The 25,576-nt window shown below is 39.8% G+C and overlaps 1 protein-coding gene across 1 annotated transcript in view; it reads left to right on the forward strand.

Annotated features, from left to right (window-relative positions):
- The window catches only part of LOC139478751 (voltage-dependent calcium channel subunit alpha-2/delta-3-like), a 36,542-nt gene that overhangs the window by 3,861 nt on the left and 7,105 nt on the right, over window positions 1–25,576 (forward strand). Inside the window, exons 4-21 of the mRNA XM_071261364.1 lie at window positions 392–540; window positions 1,366–1,518; window positions 3,124–3,288; window positions 4,185–4,313; window positions 4,690–4,818; window positions 5,122–5,243; window positions 6,819–6,922; window positions 8,610–8,863; window positions 10,752–10,896; window positions 11,631–11,777; window positions 12,944–13,012; window positions 13,459–13,796; window positions 14,674–14,829; window positions 16,291–16,502; window positions 18,234–18,438; window positions 20,327–20,537; window positions 22,932–23,070; window positions 24,338–24,500. Coding sequence (XP_071117465.1) covers window positions 392–540; window positions 1,366–1,518; window positions 3,124–3,288; window positions 4,185–4,313; window positions 4,690–4,818; window positions 5,122–5,243; window positions 6,819–6,922; window positions 8,610–8,863; window positions 10,752–10,896; window positions 11,631–11,777; window positions 12,944–13,012; window positions 13,459–13,796; window positions 14,674–14,829; window positions 16,291–16,502; window positions 18,234–18,438; window positions 20,327–20,537; window positions 22,932–23,070; window positions 24,338–24,500 — 2,990 coding nt within the window. The remainder of the gene's footprint in view (window positions 1–391; window positions 541–1,365; window positions 1,519–3,123; window positions 3,289–4,184; window positions 4,314–4,689; window positions 4,819–5,121; window positions 5,244–6,818; window positions 6,923–8,609; window positions 8,864–10,751; window positions 10,897–11,630; window positions 11,778–12,943; window positions 13,013–13,458; window positions 13,797–14,673; window positions 14,830–16,290; window positions 16,503–18,233; window positions 18,439–20,326; window positions 20,538–22,931; window positions 23,071–24,337; window positions 24,501–25,576) is intronic.

Here is a 25,576-nt window from a genome sequence, read left to right on the forward strand (position 1 = left end):
ATGTAAATTTAAGGTCTGTTGATCCCTGCTGGAAGTATGGTACACCTGCCTATGCTTTTGACTTGTTGCTTTATATTTTCCAATTCATCTTTCCCGTAAAAGGCAACTATGCTTGTCGTAAGAGGCAACTAACGTGATCGGGTGGTCAGACTCGCTGACTTGGTTGATGCATGTCATCGATCCCAATTGCGTGGATCAATGCTCATGATGTGAATCAGTGGATTGTCTGGTCCAGACTTGATTATTTACAGACCGTCATCATATAGCTGGAATATTGCTGAGTGCAGCATTAAACAAAACAACCAACCAATTCATCTTTCAAATTGTGCTTGAACTTTGTGAAATTACTTTTACAGTAAAGAGAAACATTATTTTCACTTTTATTTTATAGAGGCTAGCGAAGACAGTTCGTAAGTTATATGATGACTATTTGGCTGAAAACAGAACATCCAATGTGACACGATTGAAGGATCTGAGAGCAGACGAATATCGAGACTCGGACATTCCTTTCTTACTGCCTAAAGATCTCAGGTTTAACCCGTAAGTTGTCAAAGTCCCCCTTTAAGTGGGTAGTTGGGTTCCCACTGGTTCAACTGTTCACTCGTCACTTTAAGACCCTGGGTCGTATTCCACAAGTTGGTCGTAACTCGCGCATGTCATCATGGACTTACACCAGTCATAGATCTACGATTGCTTTGTGGAAGAGAGCCTAGGTTTAATTCCCCATGGGACATATTACAACCCAGGCTGTCGATTCACATTGGTTTACGGGTTATGATATCATGTAGCACAACCAGCTCAGTAAACACACTATTTCCTGGCTTGCAGTTGCTATAGTCTGCTCACATTAGTGATGTTTACATGCAAGCTTGGCCCTGCAATGCACTTGTGGAATGTTTCAAGTCAAGTGATAAAGTTGAGCAAATTAATATAAAAACTTAAATGTAAGAAGTCTTCTTATTGCTGCATGGGTTTAAAGCTAACCACACACTGAATGGATAATAAAATGTGACCTATTTAAATAATAAACAACCCATTTTAGAGGTGTTGTATTGTGTTCAAAACGTAAATGTGTCTCTTCGGGTACAGGCAATTAGGTGCAAGAGCCTGTCAGTTAGCCCGGTTCGTGGATTTTCAGTTTAGGGCACCACTCATTTCTTTTTCTTTTTGAAACCCATCTCTAATAAAAAACAAGGTTAGTCTTAATTTGGTATCTTAGAAACGTAATAAAGCTAGCTCCATCCCAATGTATAGTGTAACACAGAATAGTTTTGCTCTGAACTATCATAATATGGGGGTAGAGAAAACTTTGTTTCTTTATTATTGAGTGACTCAGCTTGATAATGGATAATAATATTATTGCAGATATTTTCGACAAGGAGTCAGTACCAACTGTTCAACAATAAAAATAGCAGATGAGGTACCTCGAGATGACCCCACTGTCATCAATACGATCCTCTTCACAGCTGGATTAGAAAAAGTGTTCCATGAGAATGCTGACAGAGACCCCCTACTCAGGTACAGTGTGTATGAGATTGGTCAGTCGTTGATATGACATACTGTATGCGGATCCATATGAAGGTTGCAGGGTGCACATGCCACACATTTATGAATTATACTAAACTGTAAACATTTATGCATTTGAAATCTTTAGATTATTTTGAATATTAACATAACATAAAGTTCCTGGCAAAAGAAAGTACACACTTGAAACATACACTTCACTCTACAATACCATGATTACTGTGTACTGTGAAATTGCGACCCTCATGTTCCGTGAGATGTCATCTGCAGATCAACTGCAGTCAGTGACTTTAGTTGCTAGTCTGAAGCCCGAGGTTAGTAAAATTATGTTTGGTCTAGTAAGCTCAGCTATTATTTTTCATATGACAGCACTGAACTCTGAGGAAAATGATGCTTGGTAGACTTGGTAGTTAGTAGACTCAAAAGTCGCTCAAAAGTTTTTGGCACAGACTGCACCTGTTGTGAGATACTCATTGATGTGATGCATGTAATATCGCTTATGATATAATCTGTATCAAATACATTACCATCGAATAACCATTTCTTGTTTGTTTCAGTTTTCACCACCATCAAACATGAGTGGGTGGGGGATACTTTCTATTGCCCGGCAGTTTATTGTAATTAAACTTAACTTGCTAGAAATGACGATGTTCAATTTCTCTCTACTGTGGCCGAAAGTTCACTGCAGTGATCGGTTTTGTATATCGTTTAGAACATAACATATTATCATACAACACTATTAGATCTTGTACACATGTTCAGAAAGAATGGAAATATGAAAAATATCCAAATATGATTTCAGCTTTCAACACATATTATGTAACTTCTTTGAGAGGCATTTAGAAGTTGGCCTCTTAAGTAAGTTTTGTTGTAGGTTATAACACCGTTATAAAGCAAGTGAGCACTTGATTGATAATGGTGTTATAACCTACACCAAAACGTCTCTCCTAATTGTAATAAAGAAGTTGTTCATCCATATATCTTATCCTTACATATTATGTAAATAACTTGGTGTCTCAACAAATTCCTTAATTATTAACAAAATAAACTTAAGGTTATAAAAACATGATACCAGTAAAATGAGTGTGATGTTTTGTTTGCTATTTAAACTTAAAATATAAGTATGACAGCAAGAAAGCTAATACTGTTTTCAGCTTATAACTTTTGATTTTCTTGGGACTTTGTTACTTACATAATGAGGTGAGGTGAAATGAAGTTTAACCTTGCGTCCAAGATTATTGCACTTATATAGTGACGTGCATGCATGTGTGTGTGTGTGTGTGTGTGGCTGCTTGTACTAGTCCGGACTGATGCCGATTTATAGTGCTAGCACACTGAGATACCATGCCGCAGTTTAACATGAATACCCCACTCAGACACAGTATACTGACTCTGACCAGTCCTTGTTTTAGCCCCTTAATGTTGAGTGCCAGACAGGGTAACAACACAGGGTCACTTACATAATGATTGATATGTTGCACTTAAGAATCTACTGATATATTGCCCTGGTCATTATCAGGTGTAGCTACTTCAGATGTTTTTCGTCAGTGTTAACTTCACTGATGATCTTCAGTAGGAGTATGATTCTGTTGTATTCAGGTGGCAATACTTTGGCTCCACGACTGGAGTAACTCGTCTGTTCCCTGGCCGAGAATGGTCCACCAATTTTGCTGGCTTCTACAACGACTACGACCCGCGTGTACGTCCCTGGTACATTGCTGCTACTAGTGGTCCCAAGGATGTGGTTATTGTTCTGGATTGTAGGTAAGAATAAAATGTCAAATATAAATATGTTTTATGATTTGAAGTTGCGAGGTAAGGAAGGTTTGTGTAAATGTGAATAGGGCTGTAGCTTGGGGTGAAACGATACAGAAGGTCACGATACGATACATATCACGATACATTGGTCATGATGCGATACATATCACGATACACTTATTTTCGTCAAATGTCATGGAAACTTCTTGACTAAAAATATTTCCGAGCATGTTTAAAGGGAGAAGCTACCTGTAGACAAATGTTTGTAGTGGCTATATTTGGTAGTGAACTTGAAACTCTAATTGCAACACATTTTGCAATATCTGACTGACAAAAACGCTTGGGGGTCATTAAATGAGTAGTAAATATTTATATTAGAAAGAGAATATTGTCTTGTATCAATACAGTTAACAATGTATCGTGTTTCATATCGTTGCATGAAACCTCAGGGTGCATCAAGGTATGATTTCATCCCAAGCTGCAGCTTGGCACTCACACTTGCCCAAGTCAGTTTGTCTAATGCTATAGGGATCCTAGGGACAAATGTGTGAGTGAGTGAGTGAGTATGATTTTACACCACTCTTAGCAATATTGCATCAATATCATGGTCACCAGAAATAGACTTCACATATTGTACCCATGTTGGGAATTGAACCTGGATCTTCAGCATGACGAGCAAACGCTTTATCCACTAGGCTACCAAGCAAAGTAATTGACACTCGCTCACCCATTTAAAGAACTGTATTCTCATTTAAGAATATTATTTTGGCCTATGTTCTAGCCAGATGGTCATGATTAACCATGAAACAAGTTAATTCGTTGTGTCCGAAAAATTGTTTACAAATTTGACATATGAGTCACAGAGCTGTCTAATCTCATGAGTTACATGTTCACTTTTCCAGTAAGTCAATGGCTGGTGAGAAGTTCTCTATTGCAAAGGGTGTAGCCAAGGCTGTGATCAACACACTGACCAAACAGGATTATGTTAATGTCATCTGTGCCAGAGCCAGCCACTGGGATGAGGTGGGGAAGTAAGTAGTCCATCATCTGGGATAAGGATGTCCATGAGGATATTAAGCATGTTAAATAACATGCGTCCAGTGTTCGAAATTAAGTCTTGAGGTCTTCTCTATTGGTATTTGAATCTAGGGAGCCATGAGTCTTTAATTTGTAACTTTAGGATAATGACAAGACCTCCTTGACTTTCAAAGTGTTTTATAGAGACAGAATAATTATTAGGTCACTACTATATTTTTCTCAGGACGTCTAGCAAGTCTAGCAAACAATTTGTATTCTGGAAACAATTATTATTAAAAAATACAAAAACACATCCTCTCGCTCCCCCCACAACACACACAAATTTCAAATAGTCGGTCCCTAAAGAGATGATTGTTATGTTTGAAACAGGTGGCACTACTTCACGACGGAGGTGCTGAGTTGTCAAACAGAACAGATGGTGCAAGCAACCATTGCCCATAGGAAGGACCTCATAGAGAAGATAGAGAAGTTAAAGGCTGGAGGGACCAGTGAACTGGGGTACATGCTTTGTGTGGACATCAACATTGGCAGAAAACTGTCACATGTTCACAGTTTCATACTAAGATCAAAACCTGTAGATACTCAATTGATATGGAAATGCTGTCTACATTATGATCTGTTGTGTGACACCATGGTGTGGTGCATGTATGTGTGAGAGGGTCTTGTTTATATTGTATAACCAATCTATACAACAATATATATGTTCTCAAATGTATTTTATGGTAAGTGCATGATTCGCATCTTCATTTCGGTGATGCCACAAAATACATTGCAATCTATTTCTTCATTGGTGTTGACTAGGAAGAGCTTTGCGAAGTCATTTGAGCTTCTCAACAGTAGTCCACAGACTGGATGTCAGGCTCTCATTGTTTTTGCCACGGATGGGAAGGACACAGATGGAGAGCAGGTCCGTTGTGGACCAGGTGAGTCACATCACATCAATACACTTCTACAGCCTGCAGGGAGAGTCACATCAGTATTCACACATTTACTTCTTTCTAACATGCAGCGACATTCCATTTAGGGCATAATGTAGTGCTTTGATGTCACTCATCTTAAAGAGCATTGTGGCACTACTCCTTGATAATTGTTTTAAGCACAAAATGGCAAATAATTCACCTGTTTGTTTGATACCGTATTCGACGTAATAAGTATTTTCTAATATATTGGCTAGTGAACAATCCCAATTAGCACCCCTTCCGATTGATCAATGTACACAGGACTTATTTATTCGTGTATAAAACGTGTATTGTATGCATCTTTAATTATGGGAAATTAAATTCTGGAAAAAATATATCTGTCGTATATGAACACTTCAGACTGTCAGTATAAACCACGAAATTTACGATCTTTCAACTCTGTTGTTTTTCAAAATAATATTCTAATAACAGCCCCCTATTTCTAACTTTGAGGGCGCCCTGGGGGCTTATTAAGTCGAATACGGTACCGGGTAACACTGTATCGTTGGCCATGTGACTTAATGTACTCTCAAATTATGACAGTCTGCATTGTGCACTGAACACAAAACAAGCAGATATCCTTTATGTCACCAATCACACCCTAAGCAAAAATATCGATTCTGTGTTTGTTTTAATAATTGTTACACTAAACACTAATTAGTAGTGAAAATATAGTTATTTTCATCCATTGTGCCAAACTTGACACTGCCAACTGTAAATTTTCAGTCTGCCAGGTATTTGGCCATATTGTCTTTGAAAAAAATGGCTTAGGGACCACAGATAAGAGCACATGCATCATGATATGTATTGCATTGAGAGCAAGGTATATTGATACAAATAGGATCACGCAGTTGGTGTATCGTCCCAGCTCAACAAGAGTGTTTTCACTAGAGTGTGTCATTAGAGCTTTACTTGGTCTGCTTCACCATATCACTAACTGTACACATGACGGGAATAAGCAGATGCTTCTTTATATCATTGCATATACTTTCTCAAGTGTTCTAAATTAGGGGGACCACCTCCGGAGAGAGGAAGGTCTGGGGTTCAATCCCTGGCCATGACATACCGAAAGACATTAAAAGATGGTACTTGTTGTTACCCTGTCTGGCGCTTGGTATTGAAGAGCTAAAACAAGGACTGGTCGGCTCCGAGTCAGTATACTGTGTCTGAGTGGAGTATTCATGTTAATCTGCGGCATGGTATCTCAGTGGGCTAGCACTATGAATAGGCATAAGTCCAGACTAGTACAAGCACCCACATACATGTATGCATGTCACTATATAAGTGCAATAATCTTGGATGTGACGTTAAACCCCATTTCACCACCACCTCCTCTAAATTAGGGGGACCATGGGGGTCATTGAGGTTTGCTCTTACAGTATCTTAATCTCAAGACTACTTAAATATTTAGCTGATGACATGATAACAAGGATACATTGACTTACATGCATATTTTCAGATTGTACTTTCTATTCTAGACTTACCAGATAGAGCTTTATTCAGTGCAGTGGCTGCAGTGTTTTTGATGTTATTTGTCAGGGTACTACACAAGGAGCGGCTATGTTCCTGGACCCATCTGCAAGTACAACTGGACCAAAGTATGGGATGTTAGCGACATGCAGAACAAGAAACTTGATCCACAGGTAATCAGCTCATTCTATCTGTCGCACATCTATTATGACATTTAGTCTCTAATGTACGTGACCCTGGCTGGCAGATTTGGAAAACAACATTGGTAGGTTCCAAATTTGGATTTTAAAAATGTCTTATTGTTTAACTTATCCCTCCACAACAGTATGCAATATTCCTTCTTGCTTTGATTATATAAAAAGTGTAGATTGTGAAAAAAAACAAATGACCGGAACACCCCCTCCGACCACCTCACTCCCAGCAGGCTCCTGTACTACTCATCACTTTTTCCTTCGTCTCCTGCAGTGAACGGACATGTTTGCTTCCACTCCACATTTACGATTGGATTTGTTTCGTCATTATGTCCACTTGTTCGCCAGGTGTTACAACCACCAGCTTCAGACCGGACGCTCTTGCTTGGGATCACGACGCCCTCGCCATTGAGCGGAACTGCCTACACAGGTTTGCGTTCCCACCCCCGGCGCTTCTTCCCCGTGTTCTCCAGAAACTGGCATCAACAGGGAATATCCGGGTTTTTTTTGGTTGCGCGTTTCTCTACGGCTGCGACTCATGCTATTCATCAGACATACCGACCCTTTAGAGCCTCCTTGTATGACCAGAAATGGTTATCTGTCAAGGCTTATTGTTGTCAACATGATATGGATCCTATTGTGGCTTCTTCTGGCTTCTTGATTTCTTAGTCTATTATCATTAACATGAGACAGAACATTTGTCAGGAGGAATTTCTCGGCCATTAACTCGGTCCTCAGCACCTCCTGTTCTACCCGTATCACTACTGTTCCGGAACTCGCCGCTATCCTACGGATTTACCTTAAGGCCGATCAGAGATTAAAGTGTCAGTGAACTCTCGGCGTGACCCAAATCAAATTTGACTGTAATCACTTGTCATTTTCGGCATCAACGTAAATGTCTTTTCCTCTCAACCACCGAGGAGGGTCGCTGGAATATTTAAAAAAACAACCTGTCGTTGAGGTTATGTTCCACCATTCTTCAGGCTTATGCCCATACTGGTTAGGATCCACCTAGAGCTTCCCATGCACAGGAAATTCTCTCGTTGGCATCCACAATGGCACTTCTCACCATCCGTCACAGACATCGTCTGAGGTTGTACTTTGCAAACCCTCTCTACTTTTGCCAACCTCTACCTCCGAGATCTGAATGTTGAGGATATCGAGGGAATCCTCCAACTGAGGGTACTGTGTATCGTGAGGGTAGCTATGTTTCCTGATCTTTCAAGTACCTCCAGTTGCAAAGTAATTTCAGATCCAGCCTTACCTGTAATCAGGCAAGGTGGTGATGTACTATGGAACTAGTGGAGTTGAACGCATCCATGGGTTGACTACTAAGTGGCAGTCTAGCCTAGTCCAGTTGGTGCTCTGGCCCGACCACTCAATCACGAATTGGGATATGCAGATCTGCCATCCTACTGTGGGATAACTGCATACTGTTGTGGAGGGATAAGTTAAAAAATATAAGGAATCAGAGTATTCCAATTATTTATATACTTATTTATATAAATACTTTGATGATTTCGAAGAGATTTGAAAAAGTTCGGTTCAGAAGATTGCTATGATTAGAAGTGATGGTTGATTGATAGGGACTTGGTTAGGTTAATGGTCAACTTACTCTTGCCCTGATAAAAAAAAGATTTCAGCAATTAATTAATTCTTCCTGTTTCAGGCTCGTATCTTCAGCTATCTGATTCGAGACGATGCTGAGGAGTTTCCAGGGAAACTGGCATGTTCCCACAGAGGAAGCTTCAAGAAGCTGATGACTGGCGAGAACCTCATCTCCCAGATGGGCAACTACTTTGAGTTCCTGTCTGGCAATGCCAAGAGCAGCAAGGCACTGTGGACGTCCCCCTACCTTGATGCCTGGGGCCTGGGTCTCATGATCACACACACCATCCCTGTACTCAGTCGCATCACCGGCAAGTGAGTAGCACTGTCCCTCTAATGAATCACACCACCAGCAAATGAATAGCACTGTCCCAATCTCACCACCAGAAAGTAAATAGCACTGTCTCTATCTTACCACAAGCAATTGACTAGCACTGTCCCTATCTCACCACCAGCAAGTAAATAGCACTGTCTCTATCTCACCACCAGCAAGTGAATAGCACTGTCTCTATCTTACCACAAGCAAGTGACTAGCACTGTCCCTATCTCACCACCAGCAAGTAAATAGCACTGTCCCTATCTCACCACCAGCAAGTAAATAGCACTGTCTCTATCTCACCACCAGCAAGTGAAAAACACTGTACCTATGTCACCACCAGCAAGTGAAAAGAACTGTCCCTATCTCACCACCAGCAAGTGACTAGCACTGTCTCTATCTCACCACCAGCAAGTGACTAGCACTGTCTCTATTTCACCACCAGCATGTGAATAGTACTGTCTCTATCTCACCACCAGCAAGTGACTAGCAGTGTCCCTATCTCACCACCAGCATGTGAATAGCAGTGTCCCTATCTCACCACCAGCATGTGAATAGCAGTGCCTCTGTCTCACCAACAGCAAGTGAATAGCACTGTCTCTATCTCACCAACAACAGTTAGTGAATAGCACTGTCTCTATCTCACCAACAGCAAGTGAATAGCACTGTCTCTATCTCACCAACAACAGTTAGTGAATAGCACTGTCTCTATCTCACCAACAGCAAGTGAATAGCACTGTCTCTATCTCACCAACAACAGTTAGTGAATATCACTGTCTCTATCTCACCAACAGCAAGTGACTAGCACTGTCCCTGTACTCTTGGTGCCTGAGGGGAATATCCATGCCAACTAAATCATGTTTGAACCCTGTTGGGATTCTGGGTTAGAACAGGTCCCCAGCAGCCTCTATTGGTCGCCTTGGTGACCAGGTTAAGTGTGTGGATCATTGCTCATAATATCTATCACTAGATCCTCTGTAATATTGATGTTAATGTTAATATCCTCTGTAACATAAACAACCCTTATAAAGACATTTCGTTCAAATGACCAAGAATGAGTTAATTCCCACCAAGGCATGGCAGACAAACAGTAATTCAAGCAAAATTTTCAACATATTCAGTTTCAGAATGATAATTTGAAGAAATATATTTTGACAATTTTGATTATCAAACACAAATCTTATGTGATTTTTTTGTCAACATGATCCATCATTTAGGTTGATTGATGATGAATGTAGAGGGAAATTAGGGGCTTATCTGGATCTGCCTAGATGCTGATATTTGGCTCAAAGTTTGCAGCAAATGTCAGTAAAACTTCCAAAAATGGAATAAGACATTTCCCACTTCATTCTGTTATAGGGGACCAAGGGTGGGTCAGTCATCTAAGGCGCCGCGATTCACTGTGCAGAGTTGCGTCCCTTGGGCATGCCAGAAACCTATGATTGTGGGTTTGAATCCCGGTTCGCCCCAATTATGTTTCTAGGTTTGTCAGCACCCGTGCTGTGGGTTTCACCGAAGTGGTAAACGCCTGAGTCCTGTATCACTTCAGGCTTTCCTCCCACATTAAGCTGACATGCTGCAATGTAACTGGAATACTGTTAAAAGTGGCGTTAAACCTAACTCACTCACTCACTCACTCACTCACTCACTCACTTACTCACTTATTCTGTTATAGTTATGGAGGTGACTTGTATTACACTGATGGCAGGACCACCATAAAAAACCTGAATTTTAGAAAATAAGAACTTTAAACATGTTAAAAGAAATTCAAATTTTGAACAAAATAAGGATTTTTCCCATTTTAGCTGCCAAGGGTAGTTTGTTTGGAATTCTAGATAAACCCCTGACTATATATCTATGATGACTCACTTGGGGTTCTTGTTTCAGGTACATAGGAGTTGTTGGTATTGATGCCACCCTGGACGAGATCCAAAACTTCCTCACCAAGCACCAGTGGGGCAACGTCTACTCCTTCCTCATTAACAACCAGGGGGAGACGATCTACCATCCCAGGCTTACACCTAGCAAGAAGGTGAGGGCAATAACTGTCACTGAAAAAATAGAGCATCAGTATATCGTTCTGACTCAGTCATTCCAATCATGATGCACCTCACTGTATTAGTGATGATTTTTAAACAGCTAATTGCTTTGAAGTCAATCTCATTAAAATTAGATCTAAGTTCTCACTACCGCGAAACAAAGATTGAGGAGATCCCATTAGGGTCACGTCAGAATGACCTTTCATCCAACCAATCAAAACATCGCTTACCAAATTGGGAAAGTCACAGTCGGAATTTGTTTTCTAATTGTTCAATCTTGAAAAGGTTTACACAGGGTTGTTGAATGACAGTTACGGACTGTTTGACTGATTCCTGCAAAATCATCGTCTATCTCTCGCTTCAATGGGGTAAACATATGAAAGGGAAGAGACTTTCCATAGCCCATAGGAAGGGATGCCATAAAATCTTTGTCATCTATTGGACATTCCAGAATTATTTATTTTTCAGCTATCAAATGTTACATCGAGAACTTTGTCAAAATAGGTTTCAAAGCATAGTCTGGATTTAATTGAAGTCACCAGTTTGAAACTAGTGCCATAAAGCTAGAGAAAGCTGCTCTCAGATTGGCTAATGTTGACTTCTTGTTTGTCTTCTCATTGGTTGGTAAAAGTTCGTGAAACGTCATTCTGACGTGACCTGTAAATATTTTTTGAGATTATCACTAATCCTCAATCCCTAGCCATTCATGATTTTATCTGTTTTATAGCTGCTGGATGATCCCATCTTCATCCCGATCTCCCATATGGAGATTGACCAGTATGGCAACCCTCCTGAGTTCTCCACCATAGAGAGGGAGATGAAAGCTGGGAACACTGGCAAGATTAGGGTGAAGGGATCCGAAGACAATACCAAGGTACAACATAATTCTCAGTACTGTAAGGTAGCGTCAGTTCACTGACTGCTTGAGATTCAGGGTTACAATACGTCAGCTGATTAAATAAATGGGATGGTCAGGCTTGGTAAACTATCACACTTAGACTATTTTTCATGTACCATAACATTATAAGTTGTAGCAGTATCACGAGGGGTTTTATGCGTTCCATGTTAGGTTTTATACCACGAGACCCAGGTCAAGTGGTATAAAACCTAAAGAGGCACGGATAAAATCATATGTACCTTTGTGATACTGCTACAACAAATTTATCTCACGGACATGTTAAATCTGTCTTTGTAGAAGACTTAAAACAAAATAAAATTTATAGAAGACAGCTGTTCGATTCAGCTAAGGTTAACTTGTACTGTGTCACATGACTTTCATTGACTGGGGAAAAGCATGTGGCCTTTTTCTTCGAAGCGGGGTATAAGGGATTTATTCTCACGCTCAGAAATCTATTCCCCTCCAAGGTGGGATGCATAATAATTTATCAAGATAACGTGAACCAATCAGATCTCATCATTCTGACATGGAGGTGTGATAGGTTCTTTTGTTGAAGACAATGTGCGAGATTTAATTTACCTCTTATGAAGGTTGGATTCTATTCAGAGAGTCATCAGTATTTAAATACGGGTAAATATTGTTAAAGCTTGTATTTTTTATTAACATTGTTTAAGAGACTGTAATAAAATTGACATCTCATATGAGAAATTAACGATTCGTAGTGGTTGTTTTTCGTACAATAAAACACTCCAGGGATGTGCCCCTTGTGGTTTCTTCTCCCTGCAGTGTAATAAGAAATATTGCTGCTTAAACAACTTGTTTTTTCTCACTCATAGTATTGAATTGCAACAGAACTATATGATGAGGAGGATCAATGGAAATGTTATTTGATTCACATGATTTAGTGGAATTCTGGTCCTTTGTTTGTGACATATGTTTAAAGATCATCACTTTCTTATGAGATTTCTTTAGAAAAGAGTATGACAATGATCTTATAAAACAGTTTGAAGTCCAAAAGTACAAAAACAACTTCCAATTATTTAGAATGATGTCAAGAGACATTGATGATAGCAGCATGTGAACTCAGTGTCTCCTGTGAGACAGCATAGACATCGTCTAATTGTTGACCCATTGTGTTCCAGACTTTCTTCTATGGTGCTCTTGAAGAATCAGAATACTCCTTTGCCTATTGCCTCACTGACATGGATCTTGTAAGTGTTGAGGACAAACCAGGCCTCACCTTTATCCCATAAATTTGGTAAATTTGAAACATAGGTCGGTCTGCTGCCAGTGTCACATAAAAAAAGGATGTTTTGTTGTAAGAAGTAATAGGCACATAATCGTGAAGTACCCAGTTTGATAAAATACCCACAACGAAAGGATGACAAATTACACGTAAAACAGTAAATGCATTAAGGAGTAATGCAGGATAAGAAAACAAATGTAAAAAATATTTCGATTTTACTAAAATAATATTTGTAAAGATAATCTAAATAGTTGTGATGATTATCTTGGTGCAGACAGTTTCTTTCCTTTTCAAACCATAATGCTTGGAACAAACAGCTGTCTTTGAGAATTTCTAAAATGCACTTGCAAATACAAAAAAAGTTCTTGCACATTTTCAAACCTTCATAATATATGATTAACTACTCACCAGGAATTCCGTCGCTCTCAAGAGCCTGTGGACAGATCGAAGTACGTGGAGAGCTACTTCAACCTGCTGAAGGAGTACACTAGTGACCTGCTTCGGGAACAGCTTCCAGGGACGTACCACCAGCTTGACGTGAGGGAGAAGGAAAAGCGCTACCCCGGGCTGAGGATCTCTTACAAGTACTCCACAATCTTTCTGGCCCCCAAGACCTGGTGTGACCCCACCACCTACATGTATGATGACAACCTGGACAAGAAGACCCTGGACGCTCATCTGTGGATCAACAGTTATCAGAAGGATGAAGGATGTGACTCTGGCAACCAGAAGTTCCACAAGGGCGTTCGGTAGGCTTGTAAACTGAAACTTGTATCAGACCCAATCCTTGCATTCCAATGTGTTATGTCGCTATTCCTGGGATAGCAACCAAATTGATTTTGAAGACATGAAGCCATTATGGATAAGAACTTCTTTACTGAATTCTGTGATAGGCATTACTTAGAAGTTGACGGATGACAAGGTAAACACAATTTTATTGATGACAACTTCTTTAATACTGTAAAAAGCGATGTTTCGGTATAGATCCTTATACTGTTGTCAGTCTTGTTGTCAGAAGTTGTTATCCATAAAATTGTGTCTACTTCTTTATTGAAGTTGTTATCTGTAAAAGTTTCAAGTCTTAAATCATGCTTAAGTTCTTCTAACTTCTACTAGTGGTTTAATGATACGCATGTACTGCGGTACAATATTGTATCCCGTTACTAGACCAATGATACAATACACTGATGTACAACCCCTGTATTGTGATACATACGATACATTACATTACACGTTATGTTGGTGTAAAAGCACGTGAAAATAACAGATTTAAAGTGCAAGACAAAACTGTGGAACAACCAGCTTACACAGATTCTCTGGTATTTCGCGAGTGGCTATTAATAGCATAAGATTCAAAGTGCCTTCTAGGTTTCTGCCCGACAATATCCCATGTTTGATCTCGGAAATTTAAAAACAAATGATTCGGGTTTGTGATACACCTGCAAAATGAAAGAATATGAAGTAAAACTATACATCTTTTGGACGTTTGGAATTGTAAGTAAACAACACCGTCTAATACAGAAATAGTTCAATGGAACCAAATACTCTGATACCTATGAGAATATACACATGTACAGTAACTTTGCCATATTGTTCATGACCCTGGTTACATTCCTTTCTGTCTAGAGCCGATGTTTTGCTGACTCAGCCTATTGAGAGAATCTGGGCCACTCGAGATTTTGAGTCCATCAATCAAATCAAGTGGACAAATGTTGGCTTACGGAGTGGCGTGTTTAGGACTTACCCAGGTCACAGGTCAACTAGAGGTTACGACCCAACCAAGTGAGTGCATCTGAAGGCATAGATCATAACATATAAGAATATTTTTAGATAAAAATGGTTGTATGGTCCCCTGTACCGGTATATTGGAAAATTGAAGTTCATTCTTTCCATGATGCATATGACAATATCTTTTTTTAGAATGTGGTATATCGAGTGATTTCAAATATTGATTTCCACCTATGTGTTTGATGTTATATACTTGCCAAATACCTTTCAAAATGTTTTCGTAAATTCCAAAATGCAAGTTTGCAAGGATAGAGTTTAATTCTCAGTGCATGCGCATTCGTTCATTTCACTCATCAACATCCGGGACTCCCAAGATGGCGATGTGGTCAGTTGTTTCTAATGAGAAAGCCAAAGCCCAAGTGTGGAAGCACTTCAGTCTAAAATAACAGAGGCAAAATTGATGAACCAAATATTGCAGTCTGTCGCGATTGCACTTCTGAATGTAAAATTTAGTATCATACAATATATCATGTTTCGTATCACAATACGGCCTCTTGCATCGCAAAATATTGTGAAACACTGCAAACCTCTGATATCCATGCTACTCCCATGCTTGCAAATTACATGTACACATGTAGCACCATACCAGCTTGTGGGTTTCACCAAAGTGGTTAACATCTAGGACCTGAGTCACTTTCCTCACACATTAAGCTGACATGCTGTTCCAAGTGGTGTTGATCCCAATTCACTTTCTCATTTGCACTCACTTAATTCTGAACTCTGGAGTCTGACATTCCAGATTACCGTATTTTCTTGAGTATAGTGCGCTCCCATGTATAATGCGCACCCCCCTCTAGCGAATTCAGTATTTTGGAGAAAAAATGAATGTCAAGCTCAGAACAAAATTACACTGTAGATCTACCCCTTCAGTGAATTCCGGTAAACGAACGGGTGATGAGAAACTTGGTTAGTACACATTCGAAATTTGAGATAAAAAATCACCAGACATGTTTATTTACCGTTTAAATTGTATTTTTTGTTCTGCTAGGCATTGTTTTACATCCAGGGATAAGATTACCTTGTGTATTTTCTCGTAAACTAAGCCGGAAACAGCAATCTGCTGTACACACATTTTCTTTTTGTAGCCAGACAGTGTAATTACATGATGATTTTGCGTACTTCAGTATGGATTTGTTGACATGGTATTTCCGGTGTTACGTGCTCACGGTAATATCTTTCCATGGGGAAAAAACCCATCAAAACTCATTATTTCGTGTATAATGCACACCCCCTTCTACACAGCTGTGTTTTTTGGAAAAAAAGCGTGCACTATACTCAAGAAAATACAGTACAGTTTATATAATATGGAGTCTGCAATCAGTATAATGAAGTATGGTCTGATGAAAATTAACTTGACTTTTGGTTCACGACATAACAAAGTGTCTTTAAGTAATCCATTGGAGCATGTCATCTCTAGATTATTTACATAAACTGAATAATCGTGTGAATGTTTAGACGCCCATGGTACAAGAGAACAAGCTCTGCCCCGCACAAGACGTCTATCTCAACGCCTTACATGGACGCTGCAGGTGTAGGCAAGATTAACACTATATCACAAGCTGTGTTTGAAGGAATGACACCTAAGACAGATGAAGAATGTGCCAAGTATGAGAAGGGATCTCTCCTTGGGGGATGCAAGTGTAACCTGGACAGTGATTGTCTTATCAGTAAGTTGCAATATGCTGATTGTCTTCATGTGAGGCATTGTTAAACAAATGAGACATAGAGCTAATATATTTTTTCATGATTAGGTTACTCTTTCCCCTTCATTGTATGAGGAATCAGAAATGAAGCTTTATTATTCTCACGAATCCTCTACCTCTATAACATCATTGCCATAATCCTTAATTATCTGCAATCACACTACGACTAATTTTTCAAATTTTCAACACAAGTCCTTTTCACTGTCAACTGTACTATAATACAACCAAGTAGCATACAGCTCTTCTGCGTGACATAGATCAAATTGTTTCTCATGATCAGTTTCCTCTAATCAGTCTCCTTCATTGTCCCAGGAATTAGAAATGAAGCTATTTTTTTCTGACACAAAATGTCTTGGACTAGCAACAGTACAATTTGCAGAGAAAATAGAATAATAATTATATTAATTTAAAAGGCCAGTACGATGACGTTTCTAGGAATTTTGGAATCATTCATAAAATATCTTCTGAGTATGACGTCACATCTCTAGTTCATGCCCAATTCAATTCTCAAACCCAAACAATAGAACTCTGCACAGCAACGCCGAAAACCCAAGCACTGTGCAGGATAGAACTGGCTCCTGTCATATTTTATTAAAAGGCAAATTGAAGAGAAAGCTTGTGTGTTTTTCTCACGGATGAGCTACAGTATACTAATTGCCAGCTTGATTGGATTTGAAGCCAGTGTTTATCAATATAAGTGCCTTGATTGTATGAAGCCAATCACGTTGCAGAAACACATCTTCCTGAGGCAAGGTAGTTAACTGACTGAAAGTCCAGTTTCCATCCTTGCTGAACTAGGCTGGAATTATGGAGTTATATTTTCGCTTAACTAACGAGTCTATGCATAGTCCAATCAAAATCATATAACAAAATTGATGTCTGGTTTGTAAACAACATGGTTTTCAAAGTGCAGATTTTGGTCGACTGCAGGATTTGCAATGGATGCATACCGTTAACTGGGCATCAACATACATGTATTTTCCTAATTTTTTCATGCTTTTAATCAAGGGGCTCACGTGATTTGATGCACAATATAGATTTTGATCATCGATCAGATTGTCTTGACTGGGCACCGCCATTTTGTTTGCAGCAAATGCAAGTGATATGAGAGGTGGAATTTGATTGGTCAGTAGGAGGGGAAAGGAAAATAACTTGTAATATCCACTGGTGGCTCTGCCATAGAGCCCAGAAATTCCAGCCTAGTTTGGCAAGGATGGAAACTGGACTTTTACAGTCGGTTAACTCCCTTGCTTCTGGAAAATGCAGAAACAAGGTAGGGGTATCCCTGGAAAGAAGTGTTTCCTGACCTGCTAATGAGCCTACTCCTACAGTGTGTCACTGGAGCAGAAACTACGCTTGTGGAATGAAGCGAGTAGAGCTGAGTGTCCTTTTGCAAACAAAGCTTCAGAACGGTCGACGTACGGGCAATTTAAAATATATCTATGTGTAAGGCATCTTGAAGTACTGAGATGACTCATTTCCCTGTTTTGTATTTTCATTCATCAGGGATATTGTGGGGGGTGGCATGGATGTCTCACTTGTCTTATGCAGAACAATTCACTGTGTAGAGTTGCTGCACTTAGTTGTGCCAGGATCTGCTGATTCCTTGAACTGTAAGGCTCATTCATTGAGTCCCATGTGAAGATATTGTTGCAATACTGACTTGTTAAACTGTCCTACTCACTCTGTCTTCAGAGGTTTGTTATCTGAGCATGGCGCCAGGTCCGAACTCAGACCAGCGCCGATGTGCCACAGAGCGAGTGGAAGCTGTGACTGGGCTGGACATTCTATACGATGACTTCCAGAAGAAGACCATGGAGAGCATGCAGGCCAGTGACTTCCGCAAGTCCTGTGGCCAGACCTACTTCTGCCCTGATGGAGAGCCAGACTGTGAGACCAGGTATGGAAACTTCTCTGAATAATGATAACACACAGGCAAACTGTTTTCAAATAGGACATCTTGACTCACCATAATAGTTCTGCAGATGACTTTGATCAGATGGGTGAGGAGCGAATTATTTTTATGCATACACCACAGGGATTTGTTTAACACTTGTGCATGTCTGTGTTGGTGCCAAAAATGTTAAGAGTTTGCAAGCCTGTAATTGTCTGTTTGAGACCACTTGACCGTACTTGCATGTCTCTTGTCATCTCTTTCAGTAGATTCTAGTTTTGTTAATCATTCAGTATCAGAAATTAACTGTATTTATGGGGTCCTTGAGTGTTTTGTAAACAGTTTATTGTCCAACTAATAGTAACATAGATTATTTCAATCTAGAACTAAGACTAAGCCCTTTTCCTAATTTTTACCACTGCCTGTAAGTCATTGTCAAGAAATCCATCACGGTTAGTGAAAAACATACATGGCTGGGAGGAAATAGTAGATCATTGGATACATCGATAGATGATGTTATTTTATTAATCTTGCTGACTAACATATTTGGCATGTACAGTCAAGTCTCGTTAATCCGACACTCATTTATCCGACAATCAGCTTTATCCAACACAAATGATGGGAAACGATTTAATCAGTGCTATTTAGACCCGTTAATCCGACAGTCTTGCACTCCGACTCCGAAACATCTAATTTGCAACGAAATGCTGATATCACTCATTAATCAGTCTTGTTAATCCAACACAGTGATCAGCGTACTCCGTGGTCATCTGCCCGCGAGTACACAGACCCGTGTTTTGATGCAAGACGAGTCGGCGAGTAGCTGCATATTTCAACGGCTGCAGAGATAAACTTGCTTAACAATAAACAATTAATTTTTCAAATACACAAAATAGGATTAATCACATGCCTAGATTACCTCAATCTCATTAAAATCGGATACAAGCTCTCGCTACCGCTTAAGACATTCCATTACAGGTCACGTCAGAACGACCCTTTCGCGAACTTTGACCGATTAATGAAATTACTGACAGGATGTCCAATTTTCGATCACGAACGTTGATACTACCAAATTTCGTTTATCCAACATACTCGTTAATCCGACATAATCATATGCAACCAACAATGTCGGATTAACGGGACTTGACTATATTATTGAGGAAAGTTGAGGGTTCAGTGAGTGGCCAAATGGTACTGTTGGCTACAGAAAATGTTTCTCTTCCTGTCATTTGATTCGTGAACACAGGAACTTAATATGTACAACTTGAACATTTCATATGTAAGAGGCATGAGTAATTGGATGGAGAAAGAAATATTTTAGATGGGTCATTGAAAATCAGGGAAATGTCAGGGATACTTAATGCATTATAAGGTAGAGACACAAGATATTTCCATTTCAAATTCTGTATTATACATGACATTTCCAGCCATGTCCCGATGAAGTCATGTCCAGAATACCAGGTTCAGACATCCAGGACATACAAATCAAACACCTAGGTTGGGCGACTAAAACATAGAAGCTATATGAATTGAACATCGAGGACATACGAATCAAACATCAAGGATATATGACTCAAATGCCTAGGACATTTGACTGAACATCCAGGACATATGACTCAAACACCTAGGACATACAAATCAAACATCAAGGACATACGACGCAAATGCCTAGGACATTTGACTGAACATCCAGGACATATGACTCAAACACCTAGGACATACAAATCAAACATCAAGGACATACGATGCAAATACCAAGGATTAATGAATCAAACAGTTTTGACATTCCTTTTTATTATTCTTTATTTCATGTGACCCAGCTGTTCCACTGTACCAACAATCATGGTGTTTTGGGAGTAATATGATGCTAAAACTCTGTGTTCCTGTTTTTCAGGTGCTACCTGTTCGACAACCAGGCCTACCTGGTGATGGACCCTGACTTCCTGTTGGCTGGCAACCTGGACAAGAGCAAGTATGCTGGAGTCACGCTTGGCAAGAAAGAAGGCGAAGTCATGAAACATCTCGTCTACAAACATGGCTTCTTTAAACGAACTGAGTCAATTAATTTTCAGGGCACCTGTCGTATAACTCCTGCAGAAGCTAAGGTAAGATATCAGAGAAAATTACTTGCTTTTGCCATCTCTTGTCAATTATTATTGTTAATGTGATTTATCTCTTTTTCACATGGAAAGGTGGAAGATGGTAGGTAAAGGTGGCCCAGATGCCTAACATGACACAATTTGTTCAGAGGTGCATCCCTAAGGCATGTGAGAATTGTCGTTTGAACACCAATTTGCCTTGGTTATGCTACATTGGTTTGTCAGCACCATACCCGTGAATGCTAATTTCACTGAAGTGGTGCACTACTGAGACCTGCATCGCTTCAGGCTTTCCTCCCACATTTAGCTGACATGCGGTGATATAATTGGAATACCTTTCAAAGCAGCGTTAAACCCAACTCACTCACTCACAAGCTTAACTTCTAACCCTTGACATGTGACGGCACTTCCATGAAATCAGTAGCAGGAAGTACCAGGTGATGCATGTTGGTATGTGATAATGATTGTTTCCGACATGTGCAATGAGCCTGTCATGGCAATATAAATGTATATATTACAATGTGTCACTTTATTAAGCAGGGTAGATATGTACTGGTCACCCGTGAAGATCTGGGTTAGAATAGGTCGTCAGCAACCCATGATTGCTGTAATAGGCGACTATGCTTGTTGTAAGAGGCAACTATCGGGATCGGGTGGTCAGGCTGGCTGAATTAGTTAAGGCATGTCATCGTATAACAATTGTGTGGATCGATGGTCATGATGTCAATCGCTGGATTGTCTGACTCGATAATTTACAGATCGCTGTCGTATAGCTGGAAAATTGCAGTATTAAACAGACAGACAGACAGACAAATTGTACAAGTCATGGAATCCTGGAAAAGTCCTGGAATTTTAGTTTGAGTTTCTCAGGCCTGGGATATCTTTTTAAAAAAAAAAGAATTGGTAGAAAGTCATGGAAAAGTTATGGAAAAATAATATGTTTATATCAGTAATTTGTTTCTGGTAAAAATCAGAGAATAATTCCATTATGGAAATGATATCATTGAAAATTGGCATTATACCCTGAAAAAGACCTGGAAAAGTCATGGAAATTTGTCAGGCTAATAGTATGAACTCTGTTAATGCAAGGAGTGAGTGAGTGAGTGAGTATGGTTTTACGCCGCTTTTAGCAATATTCCAGCAATATCACGGCGGGGGACACCAGAAATGGGCTTCACACATTGTACCCATGTCGGGAATCGAACCCGGGTCTTCGGCGTGACGAACGAACGCTTAAACCACTAGGCTACCCGACCGCCCCTCTGTTAATGCAAGGAAGGGGCATGCACATTTTTTGCTGCCTTAGTTTCATGATTTACAGTACAGTAAAAGAGGGGTAGTCAACAGAATCCAAGGGACTGTTGAAATTTGTTTGTTACTACTAGCTAAATCTTATCAGCCACTTTGGAATTATTTTAGTACTCAAATTTGTATCAACTTCTCGGTAGAAATATATATTCCATTGTGAGAATTCAGCATGTTCAGTTGAAAGAATGTGAGCAGTGTTATGACATATACATGGAAACTGATAATATCACCTCCTGGCCATCTTTGCGATGCCTTTTTGAGGTGAGCTTTTATTTCATAGAGCAGACAAGACTTTTGAAAAAGTTTGTTATATGTGTTATGGCAGGTTATAGCCTTGTTTGTTATGGCCATGTTCTACTGTAGTCTTTTTCTTACTGAATCTAGTTATGTTACATAAACCAGGCAACTGACTTCCAGGGCCCACTTGCACAAAGCAAACTTAACAGCAAACCTTTCATAAGTCTGTGTTAAAGTATGGGAGTTATGATGGTCTGAGAGCTATGGTCACTTTGTGTAGGTGGGCCTTCGTTGCTGGTGTGTGGATGTGAAAATTGTAGGGGTGAAATGATACATACTTCATTTTCTGTATCGATACAAGATGATACACTTGCTGAAATATATTACTCACTATTCGTTTAATGACACCTGGCGTTTTTGTCAGTCAGATATTGCAAAATATTTTTTAATTAGCGTTTCAAGTTCGCTACAAAAATAGCCACTACAAACCTGTGTTTCCAGCTAGCTTTACCTTTTGAACCTGCCCTGAAATATTTATTGTCAGGAAGTTTCCATGCGATTTGACATAAATATGCATATCTATCGCATCATGACCTATCAGGGTTAGAAACTAACAGTTTTTGTCCACTAGTCCTTATAATGATAACATATAGCAAAACCCTTAAAAAATTTCTACTAGTCCTTAGGCTACAGGACTAGTGCCAATTTCTAACGCTGCCTATGTATCGCGATACGTATCGTATTGTGACCTTGCTGTATCGTTTCACCCCAAGTATATTGATGAACTGGTTGTGGCTCCAACTGGTTACGGCTCCATGCCTTGACTGTTTCACTGTTCCCCTTCTGTTTCTTTAGGTGAGCCTGCTGGGCATCCCCAAGAAGCCTGAGGAGCTGGATGACTATTTCAGGAACAGAGGCCCCATCCCCAAGTTCCACAGTGAATTTGGCTGTATCCAGGATGTGGTCAGCTACAAAGCCAATGACTCTGCCCTTGGTAAGTACAATGAGTTAGAGCGATGTGTAAATTTTGAATATCTCTTCACAAGTTTTGAGTGAACATTGTTTGTAAAAAGTCAACGTTAAATATACCTCATACTGAATCTGTATGTAAAGACTGTGACCTTCATTCAGCAGAGGAGGTACCCATGTCTTTTTTGTGTGTAAGAAATATACTCACTTGAGATATAGTTTTCTTACCTTGTTACAGAAATATTATGAAGGTAGAATTATGTTTGCAAATATATTTTTACTCATATGATATTAATGTGTTACGTTTGATAGCTTTATGTTTATGTAAATTATTTAAAATGGCATCGGTAAAGATGTAACATGCTGGACATGTGACTTTAGTATAGTTTATCTTTCAACAGTACCATGGGCCATGTGGCCTGAATTATGAAATAAACTTGATTGATTGTTGTCTGAATCATCCCAATGGTTCGGGTAAAATATTTACCACCGTACAGACTTCATGTTTCTTCTTCATGTTCCAGTTTCTGTTAATGTGGCCATAGTGTTATCATTAATCTGTTCCCTCATTGGGTTCTACTATGTGACTGCACTCATTAACCTGTGTCCTATATGTACAGGTCCTAGTGGTATGGTGACTGGCAATGTATCAGGGCCGTGCATGTCAGGGTTCTATTATACGACTGCCCTAATTTACCTGTGTTCTACATGTACAGGTCCTAGTGGTATGGTGACTGGCAATGTATCAGGGCCGTGCATGTCAGGGTTCTATTATACGACTGCCCTAATTTACCTGTGTTCTACATGTACAGGTCCTAGTGGTATGGTGACTGGCAATGTATCAGGGCCGTGCATGTCAGGGTTCTATTATACGACTGCCCTAATTTACCTGTGTTCTACATGTACAGGTCCTAGTGGTATGGTGACTGGCAATGTATCAGGGCCGTGCATGTCAGGGTTCTATTATACGACTGCCCTAAGTTACCTGTGTTCTACATGTACAGGTCCTAGTGGTATGGTGACTGGCAATGTATCAGGGCCGTGCATGTCAGGGTTCTATTATACGACTGCCCTAAGTTACCTGTGTTCTACATGTACAGGTCCTAGTGGTATGGTGACTGGCAATGTATCAGGGCCGTGCATGTCAGGGTTCTATTATATGACTGCCCTAATTTACCTGTGTTCTACATGTACAGGTCCTAGTGGTATGGTGACTGGCAATATATCAGGGCCGTGCATGTCAGGGTTCTATTATACGACTGTCCTAATTTACCTGTGTTCTACATGTACAGGTCCTAGTGGTATGGTGACTGGCAATGTATCAGGGCCGTGCATGTCAGGATTCTACTATGTGACTGCCCTGCCTCTCACAAACCTCTACCTGCTTGTGATAGAGAACTGGAAGCAGTACAGGGAGAGCCTGTTCTACAATTTCAACTGCAAGATTACAAGAACGTAAGAATCTAAACCTTATTGATATTAGTTATTATGTCTGTTGGAGTGAACTTATACCTTGGTGGCTGTTAGTCATCCATCTGTCCATCATTAACATTCTCCTGTGAAACCACAAACTGAAACTTTGCAAGGGTGATCCCAGCTGTTCCATCTGAAAAGTAATCAAAAGTTCATGAGTACTAATAATATGACATACCGTATTTGACGTAATAAGCGCCCCGCTCTAATAAGCGCCCACTGCGATATTTGTTAATATATTGGCTAGTGAACAATCGCTATTAGCACCCCTTTCGATTGGTCAATGTTCACAAGACTTATATATTTGTGTATAATACGTATGTTATATGCATTCTTATGGGAAAATAAATTCTGGAAAAATATATCTGTCGTATAAAAACATTTCAGGATGTCAGCATAAACCATGAAATTTATGATCTTTCAACTCATCTTTCAAATAATATTCTGATAAGAGCCCCCTATTTCTAATTTTGAGATCGGCCTGGGCGCTTATTATGTCGAATACGGTAGTTGACATAGTTGTACATATTGAAGCTTATTTTGGCACATCCTTGTTTGCCCCTTTTGTGATGTTTATTGTGATCTAGTGGAAATGGGGGCATGGGGGGCCCCAGTCGTCTAAGGCACAATAATTCACTGTGCAGAGTTGCATCCCTTGGACACTCCAGAAACCTGCAATCGTTGTTCGGATCCGGGTTCGCCCTGATTATGTTCCCAGGATTTTCCAAAAGTGGTAAACAGCATTAGAAGTTGGCACTAGTCCTATAGTCCTTGCCAAACTGTCCAGTAGTTAAGGTATCCTAAAAACTCGTAAAAATTTTCCCTTCCTAGGGCTTTTGCTACGTGTTATCATTATGAAGACTAGTTGGCTAAGATTGTTAGTTTCTGTAGCTGAGTAAACATCTGATACACGCATTGCTTCCGGTTTTCCTCCAACACTAAGTTGACATGCTGTGATATAACTGGAATACTGTTCAAGGCGGCATTAAAGCCTCACTCACTCACTCATTCACACTAATGGAAATATTCCAGAAACATTCAGGCAAGCTTTTGAATCT

Source organism: Haliotis cracherodii, unplaced genomic scaffold (genome assembly GCF_022045235.1).
Source record: "Haliotis cracherodii isolate W230 unplaced genomic scaffold, xgHalCrac1.p SCAF_4, whole genome shotgun sequence".
Classification (NCBI taxonomy): Eukaryota; Metazoa; Mollusca; class Gastropoda; order Lepetellida; family Haliotidae; genus Haliotis; species Haliotis cracherodii.